General features: G+C 38.8%; 1 protein-coding gene across 2 annotated transcripts in view; it reads left to right on the forward strand.

Moving 5' to 3' along the window:
• Positions 1-1329: 1329 nt before the first annotated feature.
• Positions 1330-24199, forward strand: part of clcn2.S (chloride voltage-gated channel 2 S homeolog) — a 67147-nt gene continuing 44277 nt past the window's right edge. For both annotated transcript variants that reach the window (XM_018265578.2, XM_041564741.1), the window contains exon 1: positions 1330-1584. In XM_018265578.2, coding sequence (XP_018121067.1) covers positions 1534-1584 — 51 coding nt within the window. In that variant the 5' untranslated portion in view covers positions 1330-1533. The remainder of the gene's footprint in view (positions 1585-24199) is intronic.

Genomic DNA, 24199 nt, shown 5'->3' on the forward strand with positions numbered 1-24199 from the left:
TTGCGGTGGGTGCAGCCCAGGGGGCCCAGGAAATGTTGTCGTATGGGGCCCTGTGATTTCTGATGGCGGTCCTGGTTGTATATGGTAGAGTAGAATTATATAGTAGGGTAGAATTATTTGTAATGCAAACAATGTAATTTAGTAAATCTACAGCATAAAAAGCTTGACAGAATCCCTTTAAATTCAGCCCCCAAACCCTGTCCCAAACTCCTAACTAACCCTTTGCTATCTTTCTCAGTGCTGGAAATAAATGAAACATGAGTAGAAACTGAAGAAATTAATGTTATGTGCTTCAGAAACGGTAAAGGAAGGATCTACTACGGTCAGGGCCCACCAGGAAAAGTTTTGTTACCCTGGAAGACCAGTCTGACAATAGGCAATGCCAATGGACAGATACCATACAAGGGGCAATATTGGATTATCACCTTCATATGGAAGAAGCTAGTAATTAATTTTGCAGCATAGAACTACACTTTCTAAGACAGCCCATTACCATGGGTTACAAATAGAAGCTCTTGGTAATGGAAGAGCTAAATTTTTGAGCTTGAAATTGGTCTCTCTTAGTGCAGAGGGGCTGAGGGCACGTTTGCTTTTTGGGAGCCTGAAAACAGGTTACAAAAGCACCCCAATCAACTTCCCAAGCCATATGGTGTGCCATGTAAAAGAACGCATACTGAAAAGCTGTGCAATTATTTAATGTAAACATATAGTTCAGCTGAGTGTAAAATTCTAACAAAATTAAAAGTCATGTGCAAACCCATATGTCACCCCAGCTCAAGAGTGGTGCAAAACTATTATGTTTGTAAAATGTGTAGATTCGCTGGGGGTTATTTATAAACACTGGGCAAATTTGCACCTGGGCAGTAACCCATGATCGTTTTCAGTGTTCCAGCTGCAACAGGCTGAAAAAAAAGCTAATCACTGATTGGTTGCTATGGGTTACTGCCCATGGGGCAAATTTGCCGTGTTTATAAATGAGACCAGTGTAAGTTGTCAAATCAGCGCACAGTTTCCACCTTTTCCTTTGAGGGCAGCGCAGCGAATATGTATAAATGCAGGGAAGACCTGTCAGACTTGCGCAGCGCTGGGAACATTCCAATAGAATTCTAGCCGTTGCCATCTTCTGTTAAACTCTTCCTAAAGATCTGTGTGATTTACTTTAAGGAGGCCTCCCTATCATATGTTGAGTGTGCGACACTGCGACGTATTGCTACAACAGCCAACAAGTCTGGAGAAAGATTTAGATTTGTACCATGAGAGAGGAAAGAAGCAAACAGAGGGGCGTGTCGGGGGCGTAAATGGGCGGGACTAGGGAGGCTGTTGGGGAGAAGACTGAGAGAGAGAAGTGGGATAGAGAAAGAGACTCGTTCAGAATGAGAAGTAGCTGGAAGACAAACATATCGAGAGGGAGAGCTGGGAGCCATACAGAGAGAAATAGAAGGAGCTAGCAAGAGAACGCTGGCCTGGGAGAGGCTCATATCAGCACCTACCGGCTCATAACCTGGGACAGACAGACAGGGCAACAGGTCAAACATGCCGGGGAATGGGGTGCAGCAGCGAGCTCTGAAATATGAGCAAACGCTGGTGAGTGTGTATCCTGTAACCACAATATTAACTGTTCTTTAACTTGACCCTCTTAAACTGAATTGTGCCTAGGGCATGTCTGGCCTCTCATTATTGTGCCTAGTCCCACCTCCTCCTAAATAAATAGAAATCAACGTTATGACAGTGTATTTGTACTGCAGTCATCCTCGCCTGCTGTTTGTGCATAGCCTGCAGCACTTCATAGGGATGTCACTGACAGCTGCTCTGGGCACAGCCTCTGGCACTGCCTCTAAACTTGCCTCATGACCTCCTCACTGTCTATGGAGCTGTCCCTCTGTAAATAATGGCACTTTGCTCCTTTCATATCTATTCTGATGTCTATCAGCTGTAATAGCAGTCAATTGTAATACAAAGATAAACCGTACAGTGTGTTTATGATCCAGTGGAGTAACTCGATGTTGCTGGGCCTCACAGGTCCTGTTTTACCAATATATGTTGAAATCTCTCGTTATTTGGGTCTCATGGGGCCTTCTATACCCAGGGCCGCCATTCACGGGGCATCGTACAAAAAAATTTTTGGGGCCCCCTGGGCCCCGCCCACACTGACGACCAAGCTCCACCCCATATGCCGCCCACTCCAGTTAAAAGACCACACAGACATCAGCGCTAAAAAAGTAACCCCCCCCACACAAGTTATAAAAAGCTATTGATGGTCAGGGGCCCCTTATAAAAAATTGGGGCCCCAAAAAAAAATGTTTTTTTAAAAAACCATTGGTGGCAGGGGCCCCCTTATAAGTTAAAAAAAACTTGGGGCCCCAACAAAAAAAAAATGTAAAAAAAACATTGGTGGCAGGGGCCCCCTTACAAGTAAAAAAAAATTGGGGCCCCAAAAATTTTTTTTTTTAAAAAAAAAAATACATTGGTGGCAAGGGGCCCCATACAAGTTAAAAAAAAATTGGGGCCCCAAAAAAAATGTTTTACAAAAAGATTGGTGGCAGGGGCCTATAGAATATTAAAATAATACATTGGTGGCCAGGGGATTAAAAAAAAAAAAAATACACAAACTGGTGTTCAGTAGAATTGAACTCATGGCTTCAGTACTCCTTTCGTGACTTCGGGTCTTTGTGCCGCTTCAGGACTTCGGCTTCGGCTGTTTTCGTGACTTCGGGTCTTTTCGGCGCTTCGTGTCTTTTCAGCGCTTCGTGACTTCGGGTCTTTCCGTGACTTCGGGTCTTTTCGGCGGATCGGCTTCGGCTTTTCGGCACTTCCGCATTCAGCAACGCAGAGGGAGGACGTACGGCTCGGGCGCTCGTAAGGGGGGCCCGGATCTTCAAAAAATGCAGCGCTGCCGGGCCCCCCTTCATGCCCGGGCCCGGTACGCTTGTCCCCCCTGTCCCCCCCCCTGATGGCGGCCCTGTCTATACCTCCCGGGCCCCCTGCAGCTGCAGGGTTTGCTTCCTCTGTAGTTACGCCCCTGTTTGGATTCCTTGTGTTAGATCTGCAGCAATGTGAGAAGCATCTATTGGCCTTTGAAACACGCTTAGCTTTTCACACTCACAGCTCTACCTTAAACTAAACATTAGTGTGCTCTACCTAAAGCTGGCCACAGACACAAAGATCCGATCGTATAAATCAACATACGATCAGGACTCTCCACACACGGTCCGAAAATCGTACGAATTCTCGATTCGTACGATCAGATCTTTGCGTCTATGGCCCGCTTTAGAGTCTATGTATACAGTGTCGGACTGGGACACCAGGGGCCCACCAAAAAACCGTAGACCAGGGGCCCACTCTCAGTACTAGAATTATTCTTCTCCTCACTCAACCTCAATTCCCCTAGTCTCTATTCATTACAGACTAATATATATTATTCCATCTAATTAGCCTCTTTCTTCTCAAAGAAATAGTGAATGACCATGAAATAGGCCAAATCTATAGCAGTATGAGGACCCACTGACACCTGGGCCCACCAGGAGTTTTCCTGGTATCCCGGTGGGCCAGTCCAACACAGTATGTATATGGGTGAATTTAGTGAAATGCGTATAGTATGAAGTAAAACACAGATATTATTTTGATGTTCACTTTTTAATTCAAGTTCACCTTATTGCAAACTCAACATGCATTTTACTTTCTCAGTATATTCTGTACTCATGTTTAACTGTGCATCAAACATGTAAAAAATCCCCAAGCCAACTGCTTCTTTAGTTTAACCTTCTGCCTCAGCAATAAGTGTTCTACATCTTCCACCTCTGGTGCTTGAAACTTGAAAGTTGCCAATAAGTTTCTAATTCACCGTAGTTTATTGAAATGATGTGTGCAGGGAATTGTGGGGTTTGGAGGATGCAGGCTAAGGACAGCTGGCTGTTGATCAAAAGTAACAGTAGTCAACCAGCTCAGCAAAGTAGTCAGAGAGATCAGCAGGAGAGCAGGGGTTATAAGCTCAGGGAACTGTCAGAAACCATTAAAAATCATGAAAAGTCTCCATATTTTTAAATTGATGTATATTGCAAAGTTGCTTGAAATTATGTTTACTTTTCAAAAAGCTTAAGTTATGTTTGTGTGGAATTCCCCTTTAAGTATCTTCCTTAAATAGAAAATCGTTATTAAAATAAGATGGCTAACTGGTTATAAAACAGTTTTAGAATCTTGAAACTGATGGGTCATTTACAAAGTTGAAGACAAAGAATAAAAATTGTGTAATCGTCATTTTTTTTTAACTTTGAACCCTACATTGCTCCCTAGATGAACTGACGCAGGTCACCACCCCCTCATGATTACAGCGTTGCCTGCATTCATGGGATGGGAGGAGGGAAGCAAGTATATTCCCTACCCATAATTACGTCAGAAGAAGAAGAAAAAACATTGCCATATAGCATTTCATTTTACTAAAAAGTTGTTATAGTAATAATACTAGGTTTGAGAGGAAAATGTATTTTAAAATATTTTTTTTTGTCTGGACTTTTAAAAATATTAAATTCCAGAGGCTTGTTTTATCAGTTTATAGAAAAGTTTTTTTCTAAAGTAATAAAGGCATTTTTATTATGATTAAGTAAGGAGTGGCAGAATTAACTGACTTTCTGCAGCACATCTGCTATAACACTTGTGTAAACTGCATGCAACCTCAAGAAACTTGCAGAGTGCTGAATTCACAAACTGAGAGCAGTGTATTCAAACAGCTTAGTGACTGGAAATGAGAAACTTGTTCTGTATTGTATCATTTTACACAGAAGCATTTTTATTTGTGTTGCATGTATCAGCTAATATATCGAAACACTATAGTGCTGTTTATTAAAATGGCTGCTAAAGTGCAGTTGTCAGTAGCAACTAATCAGCAATTAGTTTTATGTGATTAAGTGTGTTACATATAGATTCAGTTGAAAGAAAAGTGCCCAACCCATGGCATCCACTGGTGCTGTCAGATTAAGGGGCAGATTTATCAAGGGTCGAAGTGAATTTGAGGGAATTTTGGAAGTAAAAAAATTAGAAATTCAAAGTAATTTTTTGATTACTTCGACCATTGAATAGGATACTTCGAATTTATCTTGACTTCGATTCAAAGTAAAAACTGTTCGACTATTCGACCATTCGATAATCGAAGTACTATCTCTTTAAAAAAAACTTTGACATCAATACTTCACCAACTTAAACCTGCCGAAGTGCTATGTTAGCCTATGGGAACCTGCCAGAGCATATTTCTAAGTTTTTGGGTTTTGAAGGAAAATCGTTCGATCGTATGATTCGAAGTACGATCGGAGTATGATCGTACGATCATACTACGATCGGAATACGATCGTACGATGAATAAGATTCTCTGAATTTGAATGTCGGAGGATTCTATTCGATGGTCGAATTTCAAAGTATTTTCCACTTCGGAATTCGACCCTTGATAAATCTGCCCCTAAGTGTTCTTAGGAAAGTAAAAGTGATCATTACCGAGCAATCTCACTTCAGCATCTGCCATTTCCTTCATGCTCCCTATTAAAATAATGCAGCAAGGTAGTGTTGTGGAGAGCTTATTGATGAGAAGCACTGTCTCAGTGACTTAAAACCCCAACACAGGGCCGAGCCAAGGTATTTTGGCACCCTAGGCAAGGGCTTCAATCAGTGCCCCCACCCGGTCCTGCATTACCATTTCCCACCTTACTATTCATGTTGCCTCCTGTACCTGTGCCAGCAGCCATTATGTTGCCCCCATTTGTACCTGTGCCAATGCCAGTCAATCAATCAGATTGCACCCAAGCCCCCAATCTGTACCTGTGCCAGCATAGCCCAAAATATCCATCATATTGTTACCCCCAATCTGTGCATGTGCCAGCAGCAGCCAAAAATCCACAATATGTCCCCCAAATATGTATTTGTGCCAGCAGGAGCCAAAATATCCACAATATTGCCTTCAAATATTTACTTGTGCTGCGCAAGCATAAGCCAAAAATCCATTATATTGCCCCCAAATATGTGCCTGTGCCAGCAGCAGCCAAAAATCTACAAAATTGCCCCAAACATCTGTGTACTGTGCCAACAGCCACCATATTGCCCCATGTACCTGTGCCAGCAGCAGCCAATTACTCATATTGCCCCCATTCTGTACCTGTGCCAGCAGCAGCCAAAAAATCCAAAATAATGCCCCTAAATATGTACATTTGCCAGCAGGAGCCAAGAGGGAGGTGGGGAGTACTTCTGCCTGCAGTACGAATAATGGGCAAGAGGGAGTTGGAACAGGCGGTTTATAAAGTTTAACAACTATTAAAGGCTAAGCATACCAGAGTTAAAAAAAAAGAAATTCCCCTTAAAAGTGCGCCCCCCCCACTCTGCCTACCCCTAGTTCCGGCCCTGCCCCAACAAATTAATGGTATAATCGTACTTAGAGTACTTTTGCATTTTACATCTATGTTACATCTGACTTTTTACATACAGTGTCTATTTATAGAGGTTTCATAGATATTAGCAGTTTTATATAGTTTTATACTGCTAGGCATGCTTTCAGTTCAACAGAGTGTCCGCAACCCAGTGTATGCACTTGTATTCAGTATTCAGTTAACCCCTGGGTTGCTGACTCGCAGCAGTATAAAACTGCAGATATCTTAGAAAATAGTAAATTACTGTACACTACAAAGTGCTCAAAGAATCACCCAGAATAAGTTTACATCACTTAATTTGAGTTTAGAATGGATCGCCACTGCATGGGAATGCAATTAAAGGAAAATTATACCCCCTAAAATGAACACTTAAACAACTGATAATTTACATCATATTAGGTGGCATATTAAAGAATTGTACAAACTGGAATATACAGTGGTGCTTGAAAGTTTCTGAATACTTTAAAATTGTTATATGAATGTGAACTAAAACATCATCTCATTTTCAAACAAGTCCTTAAAAATAGATTCCTCGTTAAACAAATGAAACCAAATTATTATACTTGGTTTATTTATTTATTGAAAATAAAAACAATCCAATAACATATCTGTATGTGGCAAAAGTAAAATCAGGTGACGGTGAAATCAGAGTCTGGTGTTTCCAGTCAATGGGATGAGAATCAATTGTTAGTGAGAGACCCTATTTTATTAAAAGAATGGGGATCCAGCAAAGCCACTTACAACACATTTGTGGATGTGGCTCAAACAAAGGAGGTGTCTGAGGACCCAGAAAAAGAGTTGTGAGCAGGTTGCTATGGCCCTGGTTCACTGCTATTGCTACACCTGTAATTGCAAGTAGGCATGGCTTGTTTCACCTGTGGCTAATCTGGCCACAGGTGATCAGTGTAAGCCATTAGTCTGATTTAGGGTAGGGATATATGGGCGTTTTTGGCACGATCTGACGCACTGCGATAAAACGCCTGCGACAAATCGCATGCAACGGAAATAAGGTAAGAGATAGAAATGTTGGATGAAGTCGCAGCGTTGATCGGACGCGACACCACTGTCATTGCCCTGCGTAGTTATTGTACATAGTTCCTAGGTGCACTCTTGATCTGATTTACTGTTCCTGACTTTTGCCTGTCCTTGGCCTTTGCTGATTTGCTGCCTGAACTGACCTTTGCCTGTTAATGATTATTCTTATGGATCCTGACTCTATACTGAGCTGACTGATTGGTTTTGACCCTGGCCTGTTCTACGGCTACACTTAGCTCTAACCCTGTCCCTCCTGTCACATGTTATGGTTCCCTTGATGGCCCAGAACTCTTGCCTTAGTTCTCTCACTTTAATACCTGGTGTCATCCAAGTAGTGGAGGGCAGTGGAGGTCAGATATACCAAAACTGACGGTTTTGTAGATGGATTAAGCAACATGGCAATGGGAGTGTTCTGGTTTTGGCTTGTTTGCTGCATCCAGGCCTGGAACAAAAAATTCTGAACTATACCAGAGAACTGGTATACCAGAGAACTTGAAAGACATCTGTCCATGAACTGGATCTCAAGAGACAGTGGGTCATGCAGCAAGACAACGATCCTAAATACACAAGTCATTCTACCAAAGAATGGTTAATGAAGAAAAAAATGTGAATGTTCTGGAATGGCCAAGTCAAAGTCCTGACTTTAATCCAATTGAAATGCTTTTCAATTTCATAGGGTTCACAATCTTTCAAGCACCATTGTAAATATTGCCTTTTTGCACCATGAATCATAGGATCCATGAGAAAGGTCCATATTTTTTAAAATGGCACATACTACTAAAAAAGTATATTATTATGAAAATGGTTTATTAACATGAAGCATGTGAACTGTTTTATACAATATATTGATCAGGGGGTATATTTTCCTATAAAACTGCCCGTGTGTATTATCTAGTAGAATTAAGTCAAGGCAACTGGACATTTAGCGTTTTTCTTGAAAACGTTTCATCACTCATCCGATTGGCTTCTTCAGTTTAACTGAAGAAAGTTGAACTGAAGAAGCCACTCGGATGAGTGGTGAAGCGTTTAGAAAAACTCTAAGGTGTAAATTTACTAACCTGTGAAAATTGGCCAGCTACACTTCGCCAGACGAAAATTCGCTTAGACAACGCTAATTTACTAAAATGCAAAGTTGCGTCCAGGGCGCCAAACTGTGGCGAATTTTAGCTACCGTTACTCGGCAATCAAATTGAAGATGCGCTAGCGTTCAATTATGCCTATCGCAACTTCGTTATAGGTCTTCACTCAGGGTAATTTGCATACGGCAGTAAATTTAAAGTTGAATGGACTATATGTTGCAGCAAATACATTACAAAAGTCCAGGGAACCTTAATAAAGAAAATAGACTTGTTATAATGCCCTACACATGAGCCCACTGTATAGTTAATGTTCCATATTTTAGAAAATGTATGGGGGAACCCAGTTACCCAAAAAAATATTTAAGGACTTTTGCAGGCTAAGACTCTGAAAAAAAAGAAAAGACACCAGTGTTTTTTGGGACTTTTTCCACTAAAAATATGATGTAAGTAACAGAAGATTGAGGAAGATCAATGCACTCCAATGCACTTTGCCTGGTCTGAGCTGGCGAAGGCAAGTCTGACGAAAGTGAATTTGCGGAGTTACGTTCATTCGCCAGAGCGATAATTCGCCTAGCAATAGAGTGTGAATGATCACTAGCGTCTGTCTCTTTCGCTAGCGAAGTTAGTTAAGTCAATCAGCAAGGTACTTATAAGTGGTAACGCTGGTGAATCTTCGCCAGTGTTAGTCACTTCACCCTTTAGTTAATCTGCCCCTAAATGTCCAGTTGCCTTGACTTAATTCTACTAGATACTGTATATCATTACCTGGATAAATGAGACTCTTCATAGACTTATTGCCCATGTGTAATGGGGTAATTATTTTTGGTGTTGATATAATAAAATGTTGTGCACCTGCAAAGATTTCTGCAAAATTTTAATATCATGTTTTTCCTGTGAGTGTCTTGTTATAGAAGAATGTTTGGAGATTCATTTTTGCAGTGCAATGAGAGATAAGTGTGTTTGTGCGCCTTTGTCTTATAGGTCTGGCTGCATGTCTCTTGGCAATGCTTGCTTTTGGTTTTGTTGTTCCAGCAGTGTTTACACCCTTTTGACAACATATGCCCTGGATTGATTCTTTAGCCTAGCTAGGCAGTGTGGTCTGTCAGAGTGTGACTCAGCCTGTTTGTGCCCACTTCTTGTTCAGTAGGAGGATTATTCAATACATGGCTTTGTTCTTCATTGTGCAGCTGATTAAAGTCTTAGCTTTGAGAAGAGATGGGGGTGTGCTTTCCGTTTATTCATTCTTCCCTGCATATTTATTTAGGATCACGTAAATTTTGGAGAAAATACGATAAATTGAGATAGACAATAGTAACCATGGAAAAAGTTGTTTCTCAGAGCATATTTGTTGCGCTCAAGGGCACCCTGAGATACAGATGCAGTGATCCACAGTAGAAATCTTTCACAAGTGCTGGCTGGGTATCATTCTAGTATATTGTAATTGAAAAACTTTGGCATAGGTACCGCCCGCTTGACCCAGAGAAGAAAAGAAAAAATCCAAGGTATCTAAAGGGTCACAAATGGGGCATAAAGTTGCTCTAAACATAAAAATAGAGATTGATGTTAACTTACTCAGAGTGCATCTCTGAGCACTTTTGAAATTTACAATCAGTTTCTATTTTTAGGGGTTTCTGAAATATTAGTAGTTTTAGACAATTTTATACTGCTAGGCAGGCATCAGCTTGACAGTGCTTTTTAAATGTCAAGAGTGTCTGTGACCCTGATTGTACATTGTCTATTCACTTATTGCATATAGTTTCTCAGAAACTTCTATAAATCTATAAATATTTGCAAAACTGCTCAGTGAAGCACCCTGAGTAAAGGCGGCCATACACTGGCAGATTTTAACTGCCGATTCGGCTCCATCAGTCCAATTCGTCCTCTCATCTGGTCATGTAAGGGGCACTATAAAGGGCCTACCTGACTGGCTGAAAATTGGGCAGCTATTTATTGGACATGGTTAAAAATCTTGTTGGGACGACGACCGCATTGGCTTGTTGGTGTGGTCCTCGTCCCGTATCCCCGTTGTTGTGTTCCAGTATTTTGACCCTAGGGATCAGCCTGATCAGGCATATCAGGTAAAGATCTGCTTGCCAAACAAGTAGGTTTTTCAATGTATGGCCAGCTTAAAGCTGGCCAAAGACGCATAGATAATATCGTATGAAGCAAATTTCGGATGATATTCGGTGCATGTATGGTGGGAAAAGAGCCAACCAATATTGGCAGAAGACTCCGATAACGGTTGGCTCGTCGATGGAAAATTTTGATCAGGCACCCAAACATCGGCTATTAGTGCTGAATCGTCAGATGCAGGTAGAATTCTATTGTTTCTACCTGTATATCTACCTGTATATCTGACGATTCAGCTCTACACGTGTGTATTGAAACAAATGATCTTTCTTGGAAAGAATTGTTACGTCTATGGCCACCTTAAGTCTGCACCAATTGTTTTTTTGGGGTTTATATCCTCTTTAAGTGACAAAAAAGTATTATTTATCATACACAAGAGCCACTAATAACCTCTGTTTTATTCTCTATAATAAAGTAATAATGCACCCCCCAAAAAATAGAAGCATATTAAAAGCTATTGCAGGGCTCCATGATTATATAAGAGAACCGAAGCATACATGCTTGTATAGGTTTAATGGTGCTCGTCTCTGACTTTTAATTTTCTCATATTTGAATGTAGAGAATACAATATTTTTCGTATTATGCAGGTTTCATGAGTTATATGGCATCACTAAGCAAGGACTGCAATAACTTGAGAATGTATTTGCTACTTCCTGTTTCCTCCATTATTGCATATTTGTCACACTGAATAGTTTCTGATATTTAAACAAACTAAATAAGAGAAAGGGAACCTGAGTAGACACATAACACAGATTTACTCGGTTTATTTAAGGAACAAAGTTAGCCAACAAAAATATCACCCATGTAAAAAAGTAACTGCACCATATCATGAGAGTGAAGAAGTTAACACAAAGTATCTACAAGAACCTGTGGAAATGAAAAAAAAAGATGAAGAAAAGTTAAAATATATCAATCTAGCAAGGGTTACAAATCCATTTATAAAAATCTGGGTCACCATTAAACCCCAGTTGTCTCCAAAGGGAGAATATTTGTAAATGGAGTATATCTCTTCCTATTTTCACATTATAGTGATCCTTGTTCAGTGATGCCATGCTCAAATATCTTCTACATTAACATATTAAAATATTAAAAAACTGGATTTTTATTAAATAATATAATTAATAATATCACATTTGTTAAAAAAAAAAGCATTTCAAAAGCCATTGGGAAGCATTCCTGGGCATGTAAACATTAAAGCTACACCACAACTTATAGTGCTTTTGCAATAAGAGGATCAATCCATTGCCCGTATTAGAGATGGATTATATTAAACCTTAATACATTTATTTTTACAGCATTCCAGCACTGATGATAGTGATTCAAAATAAGTTCTCACGGTTCACAGTGCACTTCTCAATATTTGACAAGGAAATCTGCTTGCCATATTGCAGTGGTCAACAGTGGAGCAATCCATGTGATCCAAACCCTTTAGGGATCTGCTAAGAAGATTGATACGTATTATATTACCCCCCCATTAAAAAATTACAAATATTTTTTAATAAAGTTGTTGGCATAAAGGAAAAATAAACACTGTGTACAGCTGTGTGACTTACAAATATAATGGCAGAGACACACGCTCAGATTCAGTGAGATTTAGTCGCCCGGCGATAAATTGCCTCTTCTTCGGGGAGAGCCTGAAATGCCTCCTGCCGGCTAGAATGTGAGGCAACTTCGGGCGACTTTGGAAAACGAAGCCCACCAATTGCCATCCCGCTGGTGATTTACATTCTACCCTGGCGGGAGGCAGTTCGGGGAAATTAGTCGCCCCGAAGAAGAGGAGATTTGTTGCTGGGTGACTAATCTCCCCAAATCTGAGCATGGTGCTATGCAATGAACCAAGATCATTGGGGGGGATAGATAATCCAAATAAAATGGTAGATAACAGAAAGACAAAGCATTACAGTTTAGGCTTGTGAAATCAAAATGTTTTTTATTAAAATACAAACATGAACTTAGGGTGATCAAAAACAATGAGGATACCTCTTTGTATATATATAATAGATATATCTAATCTATTACTCTAGTACTTTTTCATAAAATGGGTGAACCAGCCTGTGATGTGTTGTAAACAATAATCCGTACAGGGGTTTGCTTGGAAAACGTAGTTTGCTTGGAAACAATGTCTCATGATGGACACAGAGAACGGTAGGTAACTATTAATTATAAACCCCTTGCTTCAGAGTCTTTTGTGGTTGTCCTACTTGGCATGGCAAGTTGTGCTTTTCTTTGACAAATTTAAGTTATTTGGAATCAAATTGGTATCTGATTAATTAGAGTTTATTTGTTCTAAATCCAGGATTCATTTTGTCAGCATTGCTATCAGGATTAATCACAGCTATAGTGCTGTCTGTGAATACCCTATGGCAGTAATTCCCAAAAGTGGAGGATGCATTTTTTTGGTGTCACAAACAGAAATCAGCCAAAATACTGACTCAACTGCCACTCTTCATTTTTTGGTGAAAGAAAAAACAGTTTCCAGACACTTTTGTGAATATGTAGTTAAAATGACAAAAACGGAAAAGAAAATTAAATTTTTACCAACATTTTATCATTTTTAAAAATTGAGGAAAGCTCAGTGGAACACTTCTCTCTGCCCTAAACTCTGCATTGTTTTATCCAGTCTCCATTCACTCCACTTTTCAGTGTAGTATGGGGTTTCATTAGCATATTGATGGGGATTAGCAGCCTATTGTCAGGGTACAAGCCCTGTTTTCTGTATAATCAGAAATTAATTTTTTTTACATCAAATATATCCCTCACATTATGCTTATAATTCACAGAATAAATTTTGTTACTGCATTTGTATGTTTAAAAGAAATTATGCAAGCTTACATTTCATTTTTTTCTTGATATGATGTTGTTTTGTGTCCACAAAATTAATGTCTCTGCAGTGCATGTATTTTAAGTGTATAAAGTGCATTTAGTGTTACATTTTGTGTCTTGTGGTACATTTTGTGTTTACAATAGCACCCCATATCCTGTTCATCCCAGTCGCAACAATATTACAGAGGTGATGTAAAGGTTTCATATTAGATAAACTTGGGATTGTGTTTCGAGGCTAAAAATAAATGAAACAAAACTTAATTCTTGAAAACAGCAACCCTAGTGTCATGTTTGGTATCCCAAACCCAGAACAGACACCAGGGTTCCAACGGTCACGGCTCACTCTTCTGCCTATAACAGCCGCCTTCATGTCAGGAGGAGCTCTTCGCTGTAAGGATGCTGCCAGGTCTTAAAGTGAGAGAACCAAGGTGAAGGTTCTGGGCAGGCAAGGCAGGGGCGATCCTGTCCCCTCTGCCTGAGGCAGCAGCAGTTGCCGCCGCCCCCCCTCCCCCGTGCGTTTACCTTTTTGCGGCAGTACACTAGCGCAGAGTCCCTAACTCTCTGTGCTAGAAGAGCCGGAAATATGGCTCTTAAAGTACCAGGAGCGGCATTTTTGATGCCCCTGGTACCTAGTGGGGCGCTGCCGCCTGAGACGACAGCCTCAACTCGCCTCATTGGCAAAGCGTCCCTAAGGCAAGGGAACCGGAACATGTGACTGGAGTAACAGGGAAAGAGCAGAGTGTAGTTGAGTAAACAGGCCGGGGTCAATAACCAATCAGTCCGTGTGGTACAGAGTCAGGATCCAGAAGTGTAGTCAGAAAACAGGCAAAGGTCGGTTCAGGCAGCGATACAGCAAAGGTCAAGGAACAGTGAATCAAGACAAGAAGTGCACCCAGGGGGTGGGGGTTCGACCAAATCCAAAATAGTGGATTCGGTGTATCCCTAGTATAAAAGGACATGTATGAGCGACATTCTACCTCCCAGGTGTTATTAGACCTGGCCTAGTGTGAGCAAAGTGAATTATACTGTGCATCTCTGCAAAATGATAAAAGTGCATCATTCCTGGAAATATATAATAGTTGTAACCTTTGGTACTTTGTTTTCCAATATTTTCATATATCCATAGATTAGATAGATGTATTTGCATTACTGTTATTTAACTCATGGTCTGCACTAATATATTTTCAATATAATTCTAATGTTCCTCACATTGCTATTATTCTTCAGTTCCTAGTGTACTGTAGACATTTTGCACATAAAAGAGTGTACTGCAAAGCTGTATTGCTGAAATATTCCTAATGAACTTAATCTTAATGGTCTGCATGAGGCTTATACTCTGTTCTGTGCTTCTTAAATCAATAATAGCATGCAGCTTTACATACTGGCTGATCATAATTTAAAAGAAAACAAAACCTGAATATTAAAATTTAGATTCTTTCCATCTTTTACATCTGATTAATCTTATGGATTGGTTCTCAATCTTAGCTTCCTTAATAAACGTTACAGATCTTAATGAAAATCCGAGTGTCACTGAATAGAAATGAGACTTTTGGCTAAAGCCTTTGAAGACTAGCAAGCTAGGTGGAGGGAAAAAAACACTCTTGAATGTAGGCAAATGAAAGAACCTTTGAATGATTTTGCTTGACTCGTTTGTATTCAAATCATGCTCTTTTCTTTGTAACTCATTTAAGGGATACTAGGTTATACAAGCAGTGACTTTTTCATTATAATGTTTGCAAATTCACGTTTCTCCACTGATATAAGAAAAGCACATGTATTTAATTGTCATTATCGTGTCAGACTGCATATACAGCTGCCACTTGAATTAACAGTTTTCTAACTCCAGATACAGTGGCTAATGACATTATTCACTAAGTGAACACAATGCTTAATAGTTAAAGGAACAGTAACACCAAAAAATAAAAGTGTTTTAAAGTAATGAAAATATCATGTTCTGTTGCCCTGCACTGGTAAAACTGATCTGTTTGCTTCAGAAACTCTGCTAAAGTTCATATAAACAAGCTGCTCTGCAGAAATGGCAGAAATTGAAAAAAAACACAGGTTTAATTGTGGATAACAGATAACACCATCATGTTCTATGGAGTTAATCTGCTGTGTAACCTGAGCATTTTCTCCTTTGATTGGCTGCCCCCATTGCTACACTGCAGCTTATTTATATAAACAATAGTAGTGTTTCTGAAACAAACACGGCAGTTTAACCAGTGCAGGGCAACACTGCATTATATTTTTATTACTTAAAAACATTCACTTTTTGATGTTACTGTTCCTTTAAAGGATAAGGAAAGTCTGTTTGCACTTTTAGGTGCCAAATGTTAGGCACCTCCAAGTGATTGTATTGACTTACCTGAAACCCCGGGCCAGTGCTCCTATCGGCAGAAAACTGCACCGGCCCGGTGTTTTTCTAGCGAGCACCATGGATCGATCCTCTTCCGGCGTATACTTTCCTCAAATATCCCCGGGCAAATGCATGCGCAGTAGAACTAAATAGCTGACTTTTAATTAAAGTTCGGCTTTTCGTTCTACTGCGCATGCGCAACCGCGAAGACAGAGGAAAACAGAAGAGGATCACCCATGGCGCTCACTGTTATAACCACGGTCAGGTGCAGTTTTTTGCTGATAGGAGCACTGGCCCGGCGTTTCAGGTAAGTCAATACAATCACTTGGAGGTTCCTAACATTTGGCACCCCCAGGTGAAAACAGACTTTCCTTCTCCTTTAAGGCTACTGGGGTATAGATGAAAAACTTGTAAAGATTGAAAAAGTGCAAAGTGCAGCAGAAGGTATAGGTTACCTCAGACACATGAGAACAATAGGTATATTTCACACAATGGGCTTATCTTCAGTTTATTATAAGCACAGAAATTCCAAGACTGACTGATATGACCTCATAGATTTTTCATTGAGTGGATCTGCTTACCAGAGCATGCAGGTGACAGTGATACGGCTTGGGGCAAGAAAGGATTTTGGACTGTATACATGTCAGGAAACAACAGCACATTGTGTTTGAGGAGGAGGCAAAGACACATTCCCAGATATATACCAATACATACATATTCCTTTCTGTGCCGCAATACAATGGGGCACATTTACTAAAGGGCGAATTGTGGGGGGGGGGTTTTGGCGAAAATTGGCCAAAATGACAATTTGCAATGACATTGCCTATTTACTAAAAACCGCAGAAGACAATTTGCTAGCGAGAAACCTCAGAACTTTTGAGTGGAAATTCAATATTCCCAAAATGGGAAAGTTTTTATTCGTTACTTTTTTTGCCAAAGTCTAGTTTGCCATGTTCTGAGTTGGCAAATTCATGAAGCTAGGATCTCAAAAATAAATATGTCACTGACATCATATCCTGTCTTGCAACAAATACATCATAACCAGGTGCCATAACGCTGCCATTTTTCATATTTAAAGTGTCATGATTACAATTAGTAAATGTCAAACATTTTTTTTTAACTACTGTATTGTTAATAAGTGTGCATTTAACACCCGCTGATGACTGACATCTTCCCACAAAGAATGTTGTACACAATGCTCAAATGAATATAAATAATGTTATTGTAACCTGTTCATTGTTTGTGTTTAATTAAAGTCATTAACATTTGTTGAAGGTTTGTTCATGCATGAATGCACTCAGAACTTTTAACCCCTATGTTGCAATATGTTCTAAATATCTTATCAATTTTATTGTCAAACTATGACAGGAGTGCCCATACTTTACCAATGTGAGGTCTAGTTTTAGTGATGATGTTCCATTATGATCTACATCCATGAAAGCATTGTTAGCATTCTGTTCCATGGAAAATATTACTTAAATATTGTATTGATTCATGAGAGAATTTATATTGCTATATTTTAACATAATAAATATCTGAAGCATAAAATAGGAGAGTGATTTAGACAAGCTGTTTGTTGACAGTGTTTCGAGATCTACTGATCACCAGCTAAAAGTTTTACTGGTAGATCCGGATCTACCTTTTGGGCACCCCTGAACTATAACAATGTTATGGTGTCACTTTTTTCTTACTGCAGCTTAACAACAGAGTGACCAATTGTGTTTTTGGTTAGAGAAATGGGTTTTTTTTGATAAATCTCCTGAGATTTTATAACACTATCCAATAAATGTGTCTTACTGTATTTCTTACATATATTTAACATCATATATTTCATTGTAATAAAATACATAATTTTTAACCAAAACCACATGATTTATTTGTTTAAAATCTTCTATTTTTTTTAGAAAAATAAAAAGGCATATTTTACAAATATTTACAAATAGCAGCCTTCATTTTGCTTTGTCCTTTTCAAGGATCTCCACCCTTTTTTAAAGGACCAGTAACATCAAAAAATGAAATTGTTTTAAAGTAATAAAAATATAATGCAGTGTTGCCCTGCACTGGTAAAACTGCTGTTTGCTTCAGAAACACTACTATTGTTTATATAAATATGCTGCTGTGTAGCCATGGGGGCAGCCATTCAAAGGAGAAAAGGCTCAAGTTACACAGCAGATAGTAAATAAGCTCTGTAGAACATAATGCTATCTGTTATCCATTATTTATCCTGTGCCATATAGCCGTTTTTCAATTTCGGCCATTGCTACTCAGCAGCTTGTTTATATAAACAATAGTAGTGTTTCTGAAGCAAACACATCAGTTTTACCAGTGCTGGGCACCACTACATGATATTTTCATTACTTTAAAACACTTCCAGTTTTTGGTGTTACTGTTCCTTTAAGCATTTGAAGCTCTCTCCACACTTTACTGAGGGTAGGCTCCTGCCTTGCTCCCTCCTGTTTAGCTTCCTGGGTATCCTGAGGTTCTGGCTCCACAATAGCCTCCTGGATGCTCTTGTGGCCTTATTACAAGCTCAGCTCTTGTGTGGGCATTTGCATTTCTAAGAAAAATATATATATTACCTTTTTTTCATCTGTGGCTAGTTTTTATTTTTCCCTATATTTTTTCGATCTCTCTCTCTCTCTCTTTCTCTCTCTCTCTTTTTTTTTACCATTTTTTTACTGCCAGTTAAAGTTCAATGGAGTGATGCAAAAACAACTTTGAATATATACATTCATATTATAAATGACCTCCAGATGTTGGGCTCATTCTGCCAGACTCCATGAAATCATCCAGCCAGATTTCTATAAAAAACTGATGTAAGCAATTTTACATTTAACAAAATATTACATCACAACTCAAAATTTACAAAAAATCTAGATATACTAATGCATTACATGTAGTAATCTCTTTTCTTCAACATTTAACTCTAACTATCACTATAGTTTTTAGAAAATCTCTCCTAGCAAAAATATAAATACTGAGATAGTAATTTACATTTCTACGTGACAAATAATTACCTTCATCAGTCTTTAACACCCCTATGTTTTTCTAGGAAGAAAGGAAAGCTAGAGAAAATTTACTAAGAAACTTTCGTGCTGAGGAATTTTTGTTAGCAAAAAGATGCCAGCATTCATTTGCCGAGATGCATTTTCACATTTTGATGAATACGTGTTGCACGAAGTATGGCGAAGATTTCCAAAGCGAAAATTCGGACCTAAGTAAATTTGCCTCACACATTTTTGCTAGTGTATACTTTATACAGTGTTTTGTTAGGGTCAGGGCACACAGGCAAATTCGGGGAGATTAATCGCCCGGCGATCTTCAGGGCGACTAATCTCCCTGAACGACCTTCCCCCCAGCTAAAATGTAAATCGCCGGCGGGATGGCACTCATCATGATTCATTTTCCGAAGCTGGCCGAAGTTGACTGATGAGGAAGCTTCGAGCAAATTCGGAAAATGAATTGCGCCGAGTGCCATCCCCCCGGCAATTTACATTTTAGCTGACGGGAAGGCAGTTCGGGGAGATTAGTTGCCCGAAGAAGAGGAGCTTTGTCGCCAGGCAACTAATCACCCTGAATCTGCCTGTGTACCCTAACCACCTAGCAAAACTTATACAGTTCAAGAAAGTTTTTTGTTGATTTGTATCATCAAATATATTTTTGTCAGATGATTTTAAGACACACTGAACAACAGAACGTGATAGAATGATATTTGCAGGGAATCTAAACAAACTGTTATAAGCATCAAAGTGATAGATTCAGTACAGATTAATGGGAGGCAAGCAGGAACTCAAATCAAACCAAACACTCACAGAATGCAACAACCAGGCATGTAAAAGAAGTGCACTCTAGGAACATATAAAAACAGCAGTTTTAGGCTCTTGATACCATATGGCACTTAATCATAGGGGCTGAAATATGTGCATGCTATTAACACTCTTTATGGGACTTAGTCAAGTGCGTCCTTGAGTGGCAAGGACTTAGCAATATATGAAGATAATAAACTTAGCTGTTTTATGCACATCAGCCAACAACAGCTTCAGCCAGGAAAATGCCTCAGCAAGTAGGGAGTAATTTGAAATAAAAAGGAGAGGCTTGAAAAGAAAAATAAGCAATAAAAAGTAAGAATAACTATAAAAGTGAAGCAGCAGTCAATCAGGCCAAACTTTTGCTGGCATCACAGACATGGCATTCTAACATCATTTTCAGTGCAACCTGAAAAGATGTTTGGTATAAATCACTCTGTAAGATAGCAAAAGTTAAGGTGAACTTCTCCTTTAACAAAAGACTGGAGGAACCCTTTTTTATTTTGTGCTCTTGGTACTGAAAATTAGGCCTCACGGAAGAAGGAACATAAGTCATTTAATTTTTTTTGTTTGGAACAGCTATAGGTGGCCATACCTGGAATTACCAACTTACAAATTACCAACTGATGGGCTTGCAAAGTTAGTATATATGCCCCTGCCATAACCCATAGCATAACCCATAGTGTAAAGTTAGTATTAAATGCAAAGTTAGTGTAAATGCCGCTACCATAACCCATAGCAACCCAACGAGTGCTTTCAATAAGTTAATTTCATATCATGGCACTATGGGTAGATATATGGCTCTAACTTATTAGGTTGTATCTTTGCTATTAAACCAGCGAATCTAGGCACATAGTTGGCCAAAGGGACAAGGAGTGATTCGCATGTTTCTGCCCATAATTCTTTAAGTTGACCATATACACTACCTGAAACATAAGCCTCAATTGCTTGAAACTCAGACATAAACTACTAAAGAGTGTCCACTTTACATAACCATAGTTTAAAGTTAAATAGTTTGTCTTGTGGTAAGAAAAAATTGTGTTGTAAAGGAGGGGCATATGAAGAGAGGATAGGAAAAAGCGACCATTGTCTCCAAAGTGTTTGCATACCTCCCAACTTTTGAAAGATAGAAAGCAGGATAAAAATATCTTGCATGTATAGCTGTGGGGGGAAAAATGACCACGCCCATTTTATGACCCACCCCCTAATTACCATGCCTGTTTTACACAATTTGGCAGGTTATGAAAGTTTAAACACATTTCTGGGAGTTTTAGGGCCATGTTTTATGTGTTATTACAGTTTTGTTAATGTCACAGATCTCCCAAGAGATTTGTTTTTCTTAAGTAGTTACAGTTGTATCTTTGCTTATCTTAAATTGTTACAATTGTTATAAATGTATCTAAGTACAGGTGCAGAGTGTTCTAGACTCTGCCAAAAAGCCTCTTATTTAAGTTTCAGAACCTTTCTATCTTTTTTTGGTGTCAGTGCATGAGATCAAAGAGAAACGCAGGATTTTGGAATAAAAGTCTGGGACTGTGGGCTGAGCTGTCAAACTCTGGACTTTCCTGCAGAATACAGGACAGTTGGGAGGTATCTGTTTGTTCACTCTGTGCCAGTGTGGGTTTGCTTTCACTCTCCAAAAACATTTATGATACAGAATTTTACATTTTAAGCTTCTCTGAGAGTATGCAGTGATTTAAATGATCAATTATATCTGTAAAGCCCTTGTTTGCCCATAGTCTTTGTAAGAGCCTTTTCTACAAATTGTGTTGGTGAAAACCTAGCCTTGGGCCTCCATTTATAGCCCACTCAGGGTGCAGCTGCTTCATGAAAGAATAGCCCACATGTAAAAGCTGGCAAAAAACTTTGGCCTTAGTTCAATCTATTAGCCAATATTATTGCTGTATGTTATCCAACAGCTGGCTCTCTGTGTGTTTATGTTTATATTTGCATTGAGTGAACATTAAGTACAAAAATTGTACCTTGAATTGCTATGGTACAAAATGAAAGGGCTACTGTGTTAACTAACAAAGAACCATGCAAGGGTGAGAGCAAACAAAAGAAGTAATGAAGCACACTAAAAGGTCACCATAAATTGTTTGAAAATACAGTTAGTGCTGCCAAATTCTTGTCCCTATAAAAGTAGCAAATTTCCAAAGTGTATCTTAGTAATTGATCCCACTGTTCGTCTGTTAAGGGCACCTACATCTGCCTCCCACATTCCCAAGTAGCGGAGTTCAACATAAAGAAGATTCTGTAAGTGTTTATATAACTAAAGCTCCCCATAGACGCAAAGATTTTTCTTGCCGAACGACCGATTTTAGCGAAGTCCGACCAATCCTTCGAAATTATCGTGCGTTAGTGGGATTCTAACGATCATACGTGTTATGATTTTTCGGCCGACATCTGTCAGAAAATTGATCGGCCAGGTTAGAAAATCTTTATCGGTCCTAGTGCAATCTATCTATGTTTGCAGGTCCAAGCAGGCAGCTTCCCCTTGTTTTCCTGGCAATATCCCCTGAAATGGTCTTTTTAATTGATAGACAATTCGCACAATCGTTTTGAGATAATCGTGGTCTCACGATGACGATCGGTTTTTTTAAAAATCTTTACATCTATGGCCAGCTTTAGTGAGTGTGCCTCTTTGTCCAAAGGGGGTCAGCGTGTTAACTAAGATAGAACTGGCTATAGTTTTATACATTTATGGATTTGTGCAGTTAAGGTAAAGACATAGATAGGCAGATCTGTAGTAAATTGTAGCTGTTCTGAATTTATCACTTGATTTAGGGCAAAAGTATAGAATTTAGCATTTTCTCACAATGACATCTGTGGCAGACACACTTTAAGTTTCAATATCTTCGTTTTTAGCCAGGAGAAAAAAAACAGAGAAGATATAACCAGCATTTTTTGGTAGTTAGTATTGCCAGCTATGGGGCAAACAACAGATGCAGTAACCTGTGTAGAATAACAGTGCTCTTAGTACTTTACCAGGGACATATAGTAAAGAAGGGTCAAGAAGGGATTTCCACAGAAAAAAAATTGTTGTTTTTGGTACAAAAAAGACATTTGTTTTTGGTACAAAAAAACATTTGTTTTTGGTACAAAAAAGACAGTGATAAATGAACAGAAACAACCTTAAAGTGTTATCATTTTACCATTTTACCATGTAGTGGTAGAATTTCCCTTGATGAATGATTTTTCTTTCTAGTGGGACTGTGCATATCTGCTTGTATACAGAAAGTACTGCTGTTGTAGCATGAGCGTTATAGTTCACATATAGCTGGGGGGACCACACATTGCAATGAGGCCATAGTGATCACTAGAGGGAGTTGCAATTGCATTTGTGTCCACATAACTATATCAATAAATGTTCTTAAATATATGTTTAAAATGTGCAAAATAAATGTTTCAATGGAGTTATGTATTCCTGTACTTTTGTATGTGGTATAGAATATTATATATATATATATATTATATATATATATATATATATATATATATATATATATATATATATATATATATATATATATATATACATACAGGTATAGGATCCCTTATCCGGAAACCCGATATCCAGAAAGCTCCGAATTACGGAATGTAGTCTCCATTTTATCCAAATAATCCAAATTTTTAAAAATGATTTCCTTTTTCTCTGTAATAATAAAACCATAGCTTGTACTTGATCCCAACTAAGATATAATTAATCCTTATTGGAAGCATATCCAGCCTATTGGGTTTATTTAATATTTAAATGAATTTATAGTAGACTTAAGGCATGAAGACCCAAATTACAGAAAGATCCATTATCCGGAAACCCCCAGGTCCCGAGCATTCTGGATAACAGGTCCCATACCTATATATATATATATATATATATATATATATATATATATATATATATATATATATATATATATATATATATATATAGATAGATAGATATATATATATAGATATATATATAATAGATTTGCACTCTTTAACCTTTAAGGGCAGTTATAATGTGTTCATAAATACCTCAACACTATGGGGACAATTTAGCAATGCCAGTGCCTAGTATCTGTATAATTGATCACTATTGGAGAAAAAACATTTTTGAGCATTTAAGATTTAATGATTTAATTTCCACACTGAATTGATTCATTCCCAAACAGAAAATACATTTCTGATTTCTAACAATACAGGGTTAGTGAGCTGAGTTTAAGGCTAGGGCACATGGGGGTCAAAATCAGATAGCTGAGAAACACTTGCTGATTCCAGCTCCTAACATGAGCAGCAGCCACCTCTCTTTTCCTCATTTTGAAGTATTGAATTGGCTCCTGCACAAACAGACTCTGTGGATTTTGGAGAGAACTCTTCTCTTAATTTTGAGCCGAAATCCGTGGAAGTCTGTTCTTCTGAATATGGAAAAGAGAGGAGGCTACTGCCCGCGGTCAGGCTGAAATCAGCCAGAGTATTTCAGCTATCTGATTTTGGCCCCCATGTGGCCCTAGCCTTAAGAAGTTCATGTTCAACAACACACTTTCCTTCACTTTATTGACATCATCAGTGATGCAGAATATT

Source organism: Xenopus laevis, chromosome 5S (assembly GCF_017654675.1).
Source record: "Xenopus laevis strain J_2021 chromosome 5S, Xenopus_laevis_v10.1, whole genome shotgun sequence".
Classification (NCBI taxonomy): domain Eukaryota; kingdom Metazoa; phylum Chordata; class Amphibia; order Anura; family Pipidae; genus Xenopus; species Xenopus laevis.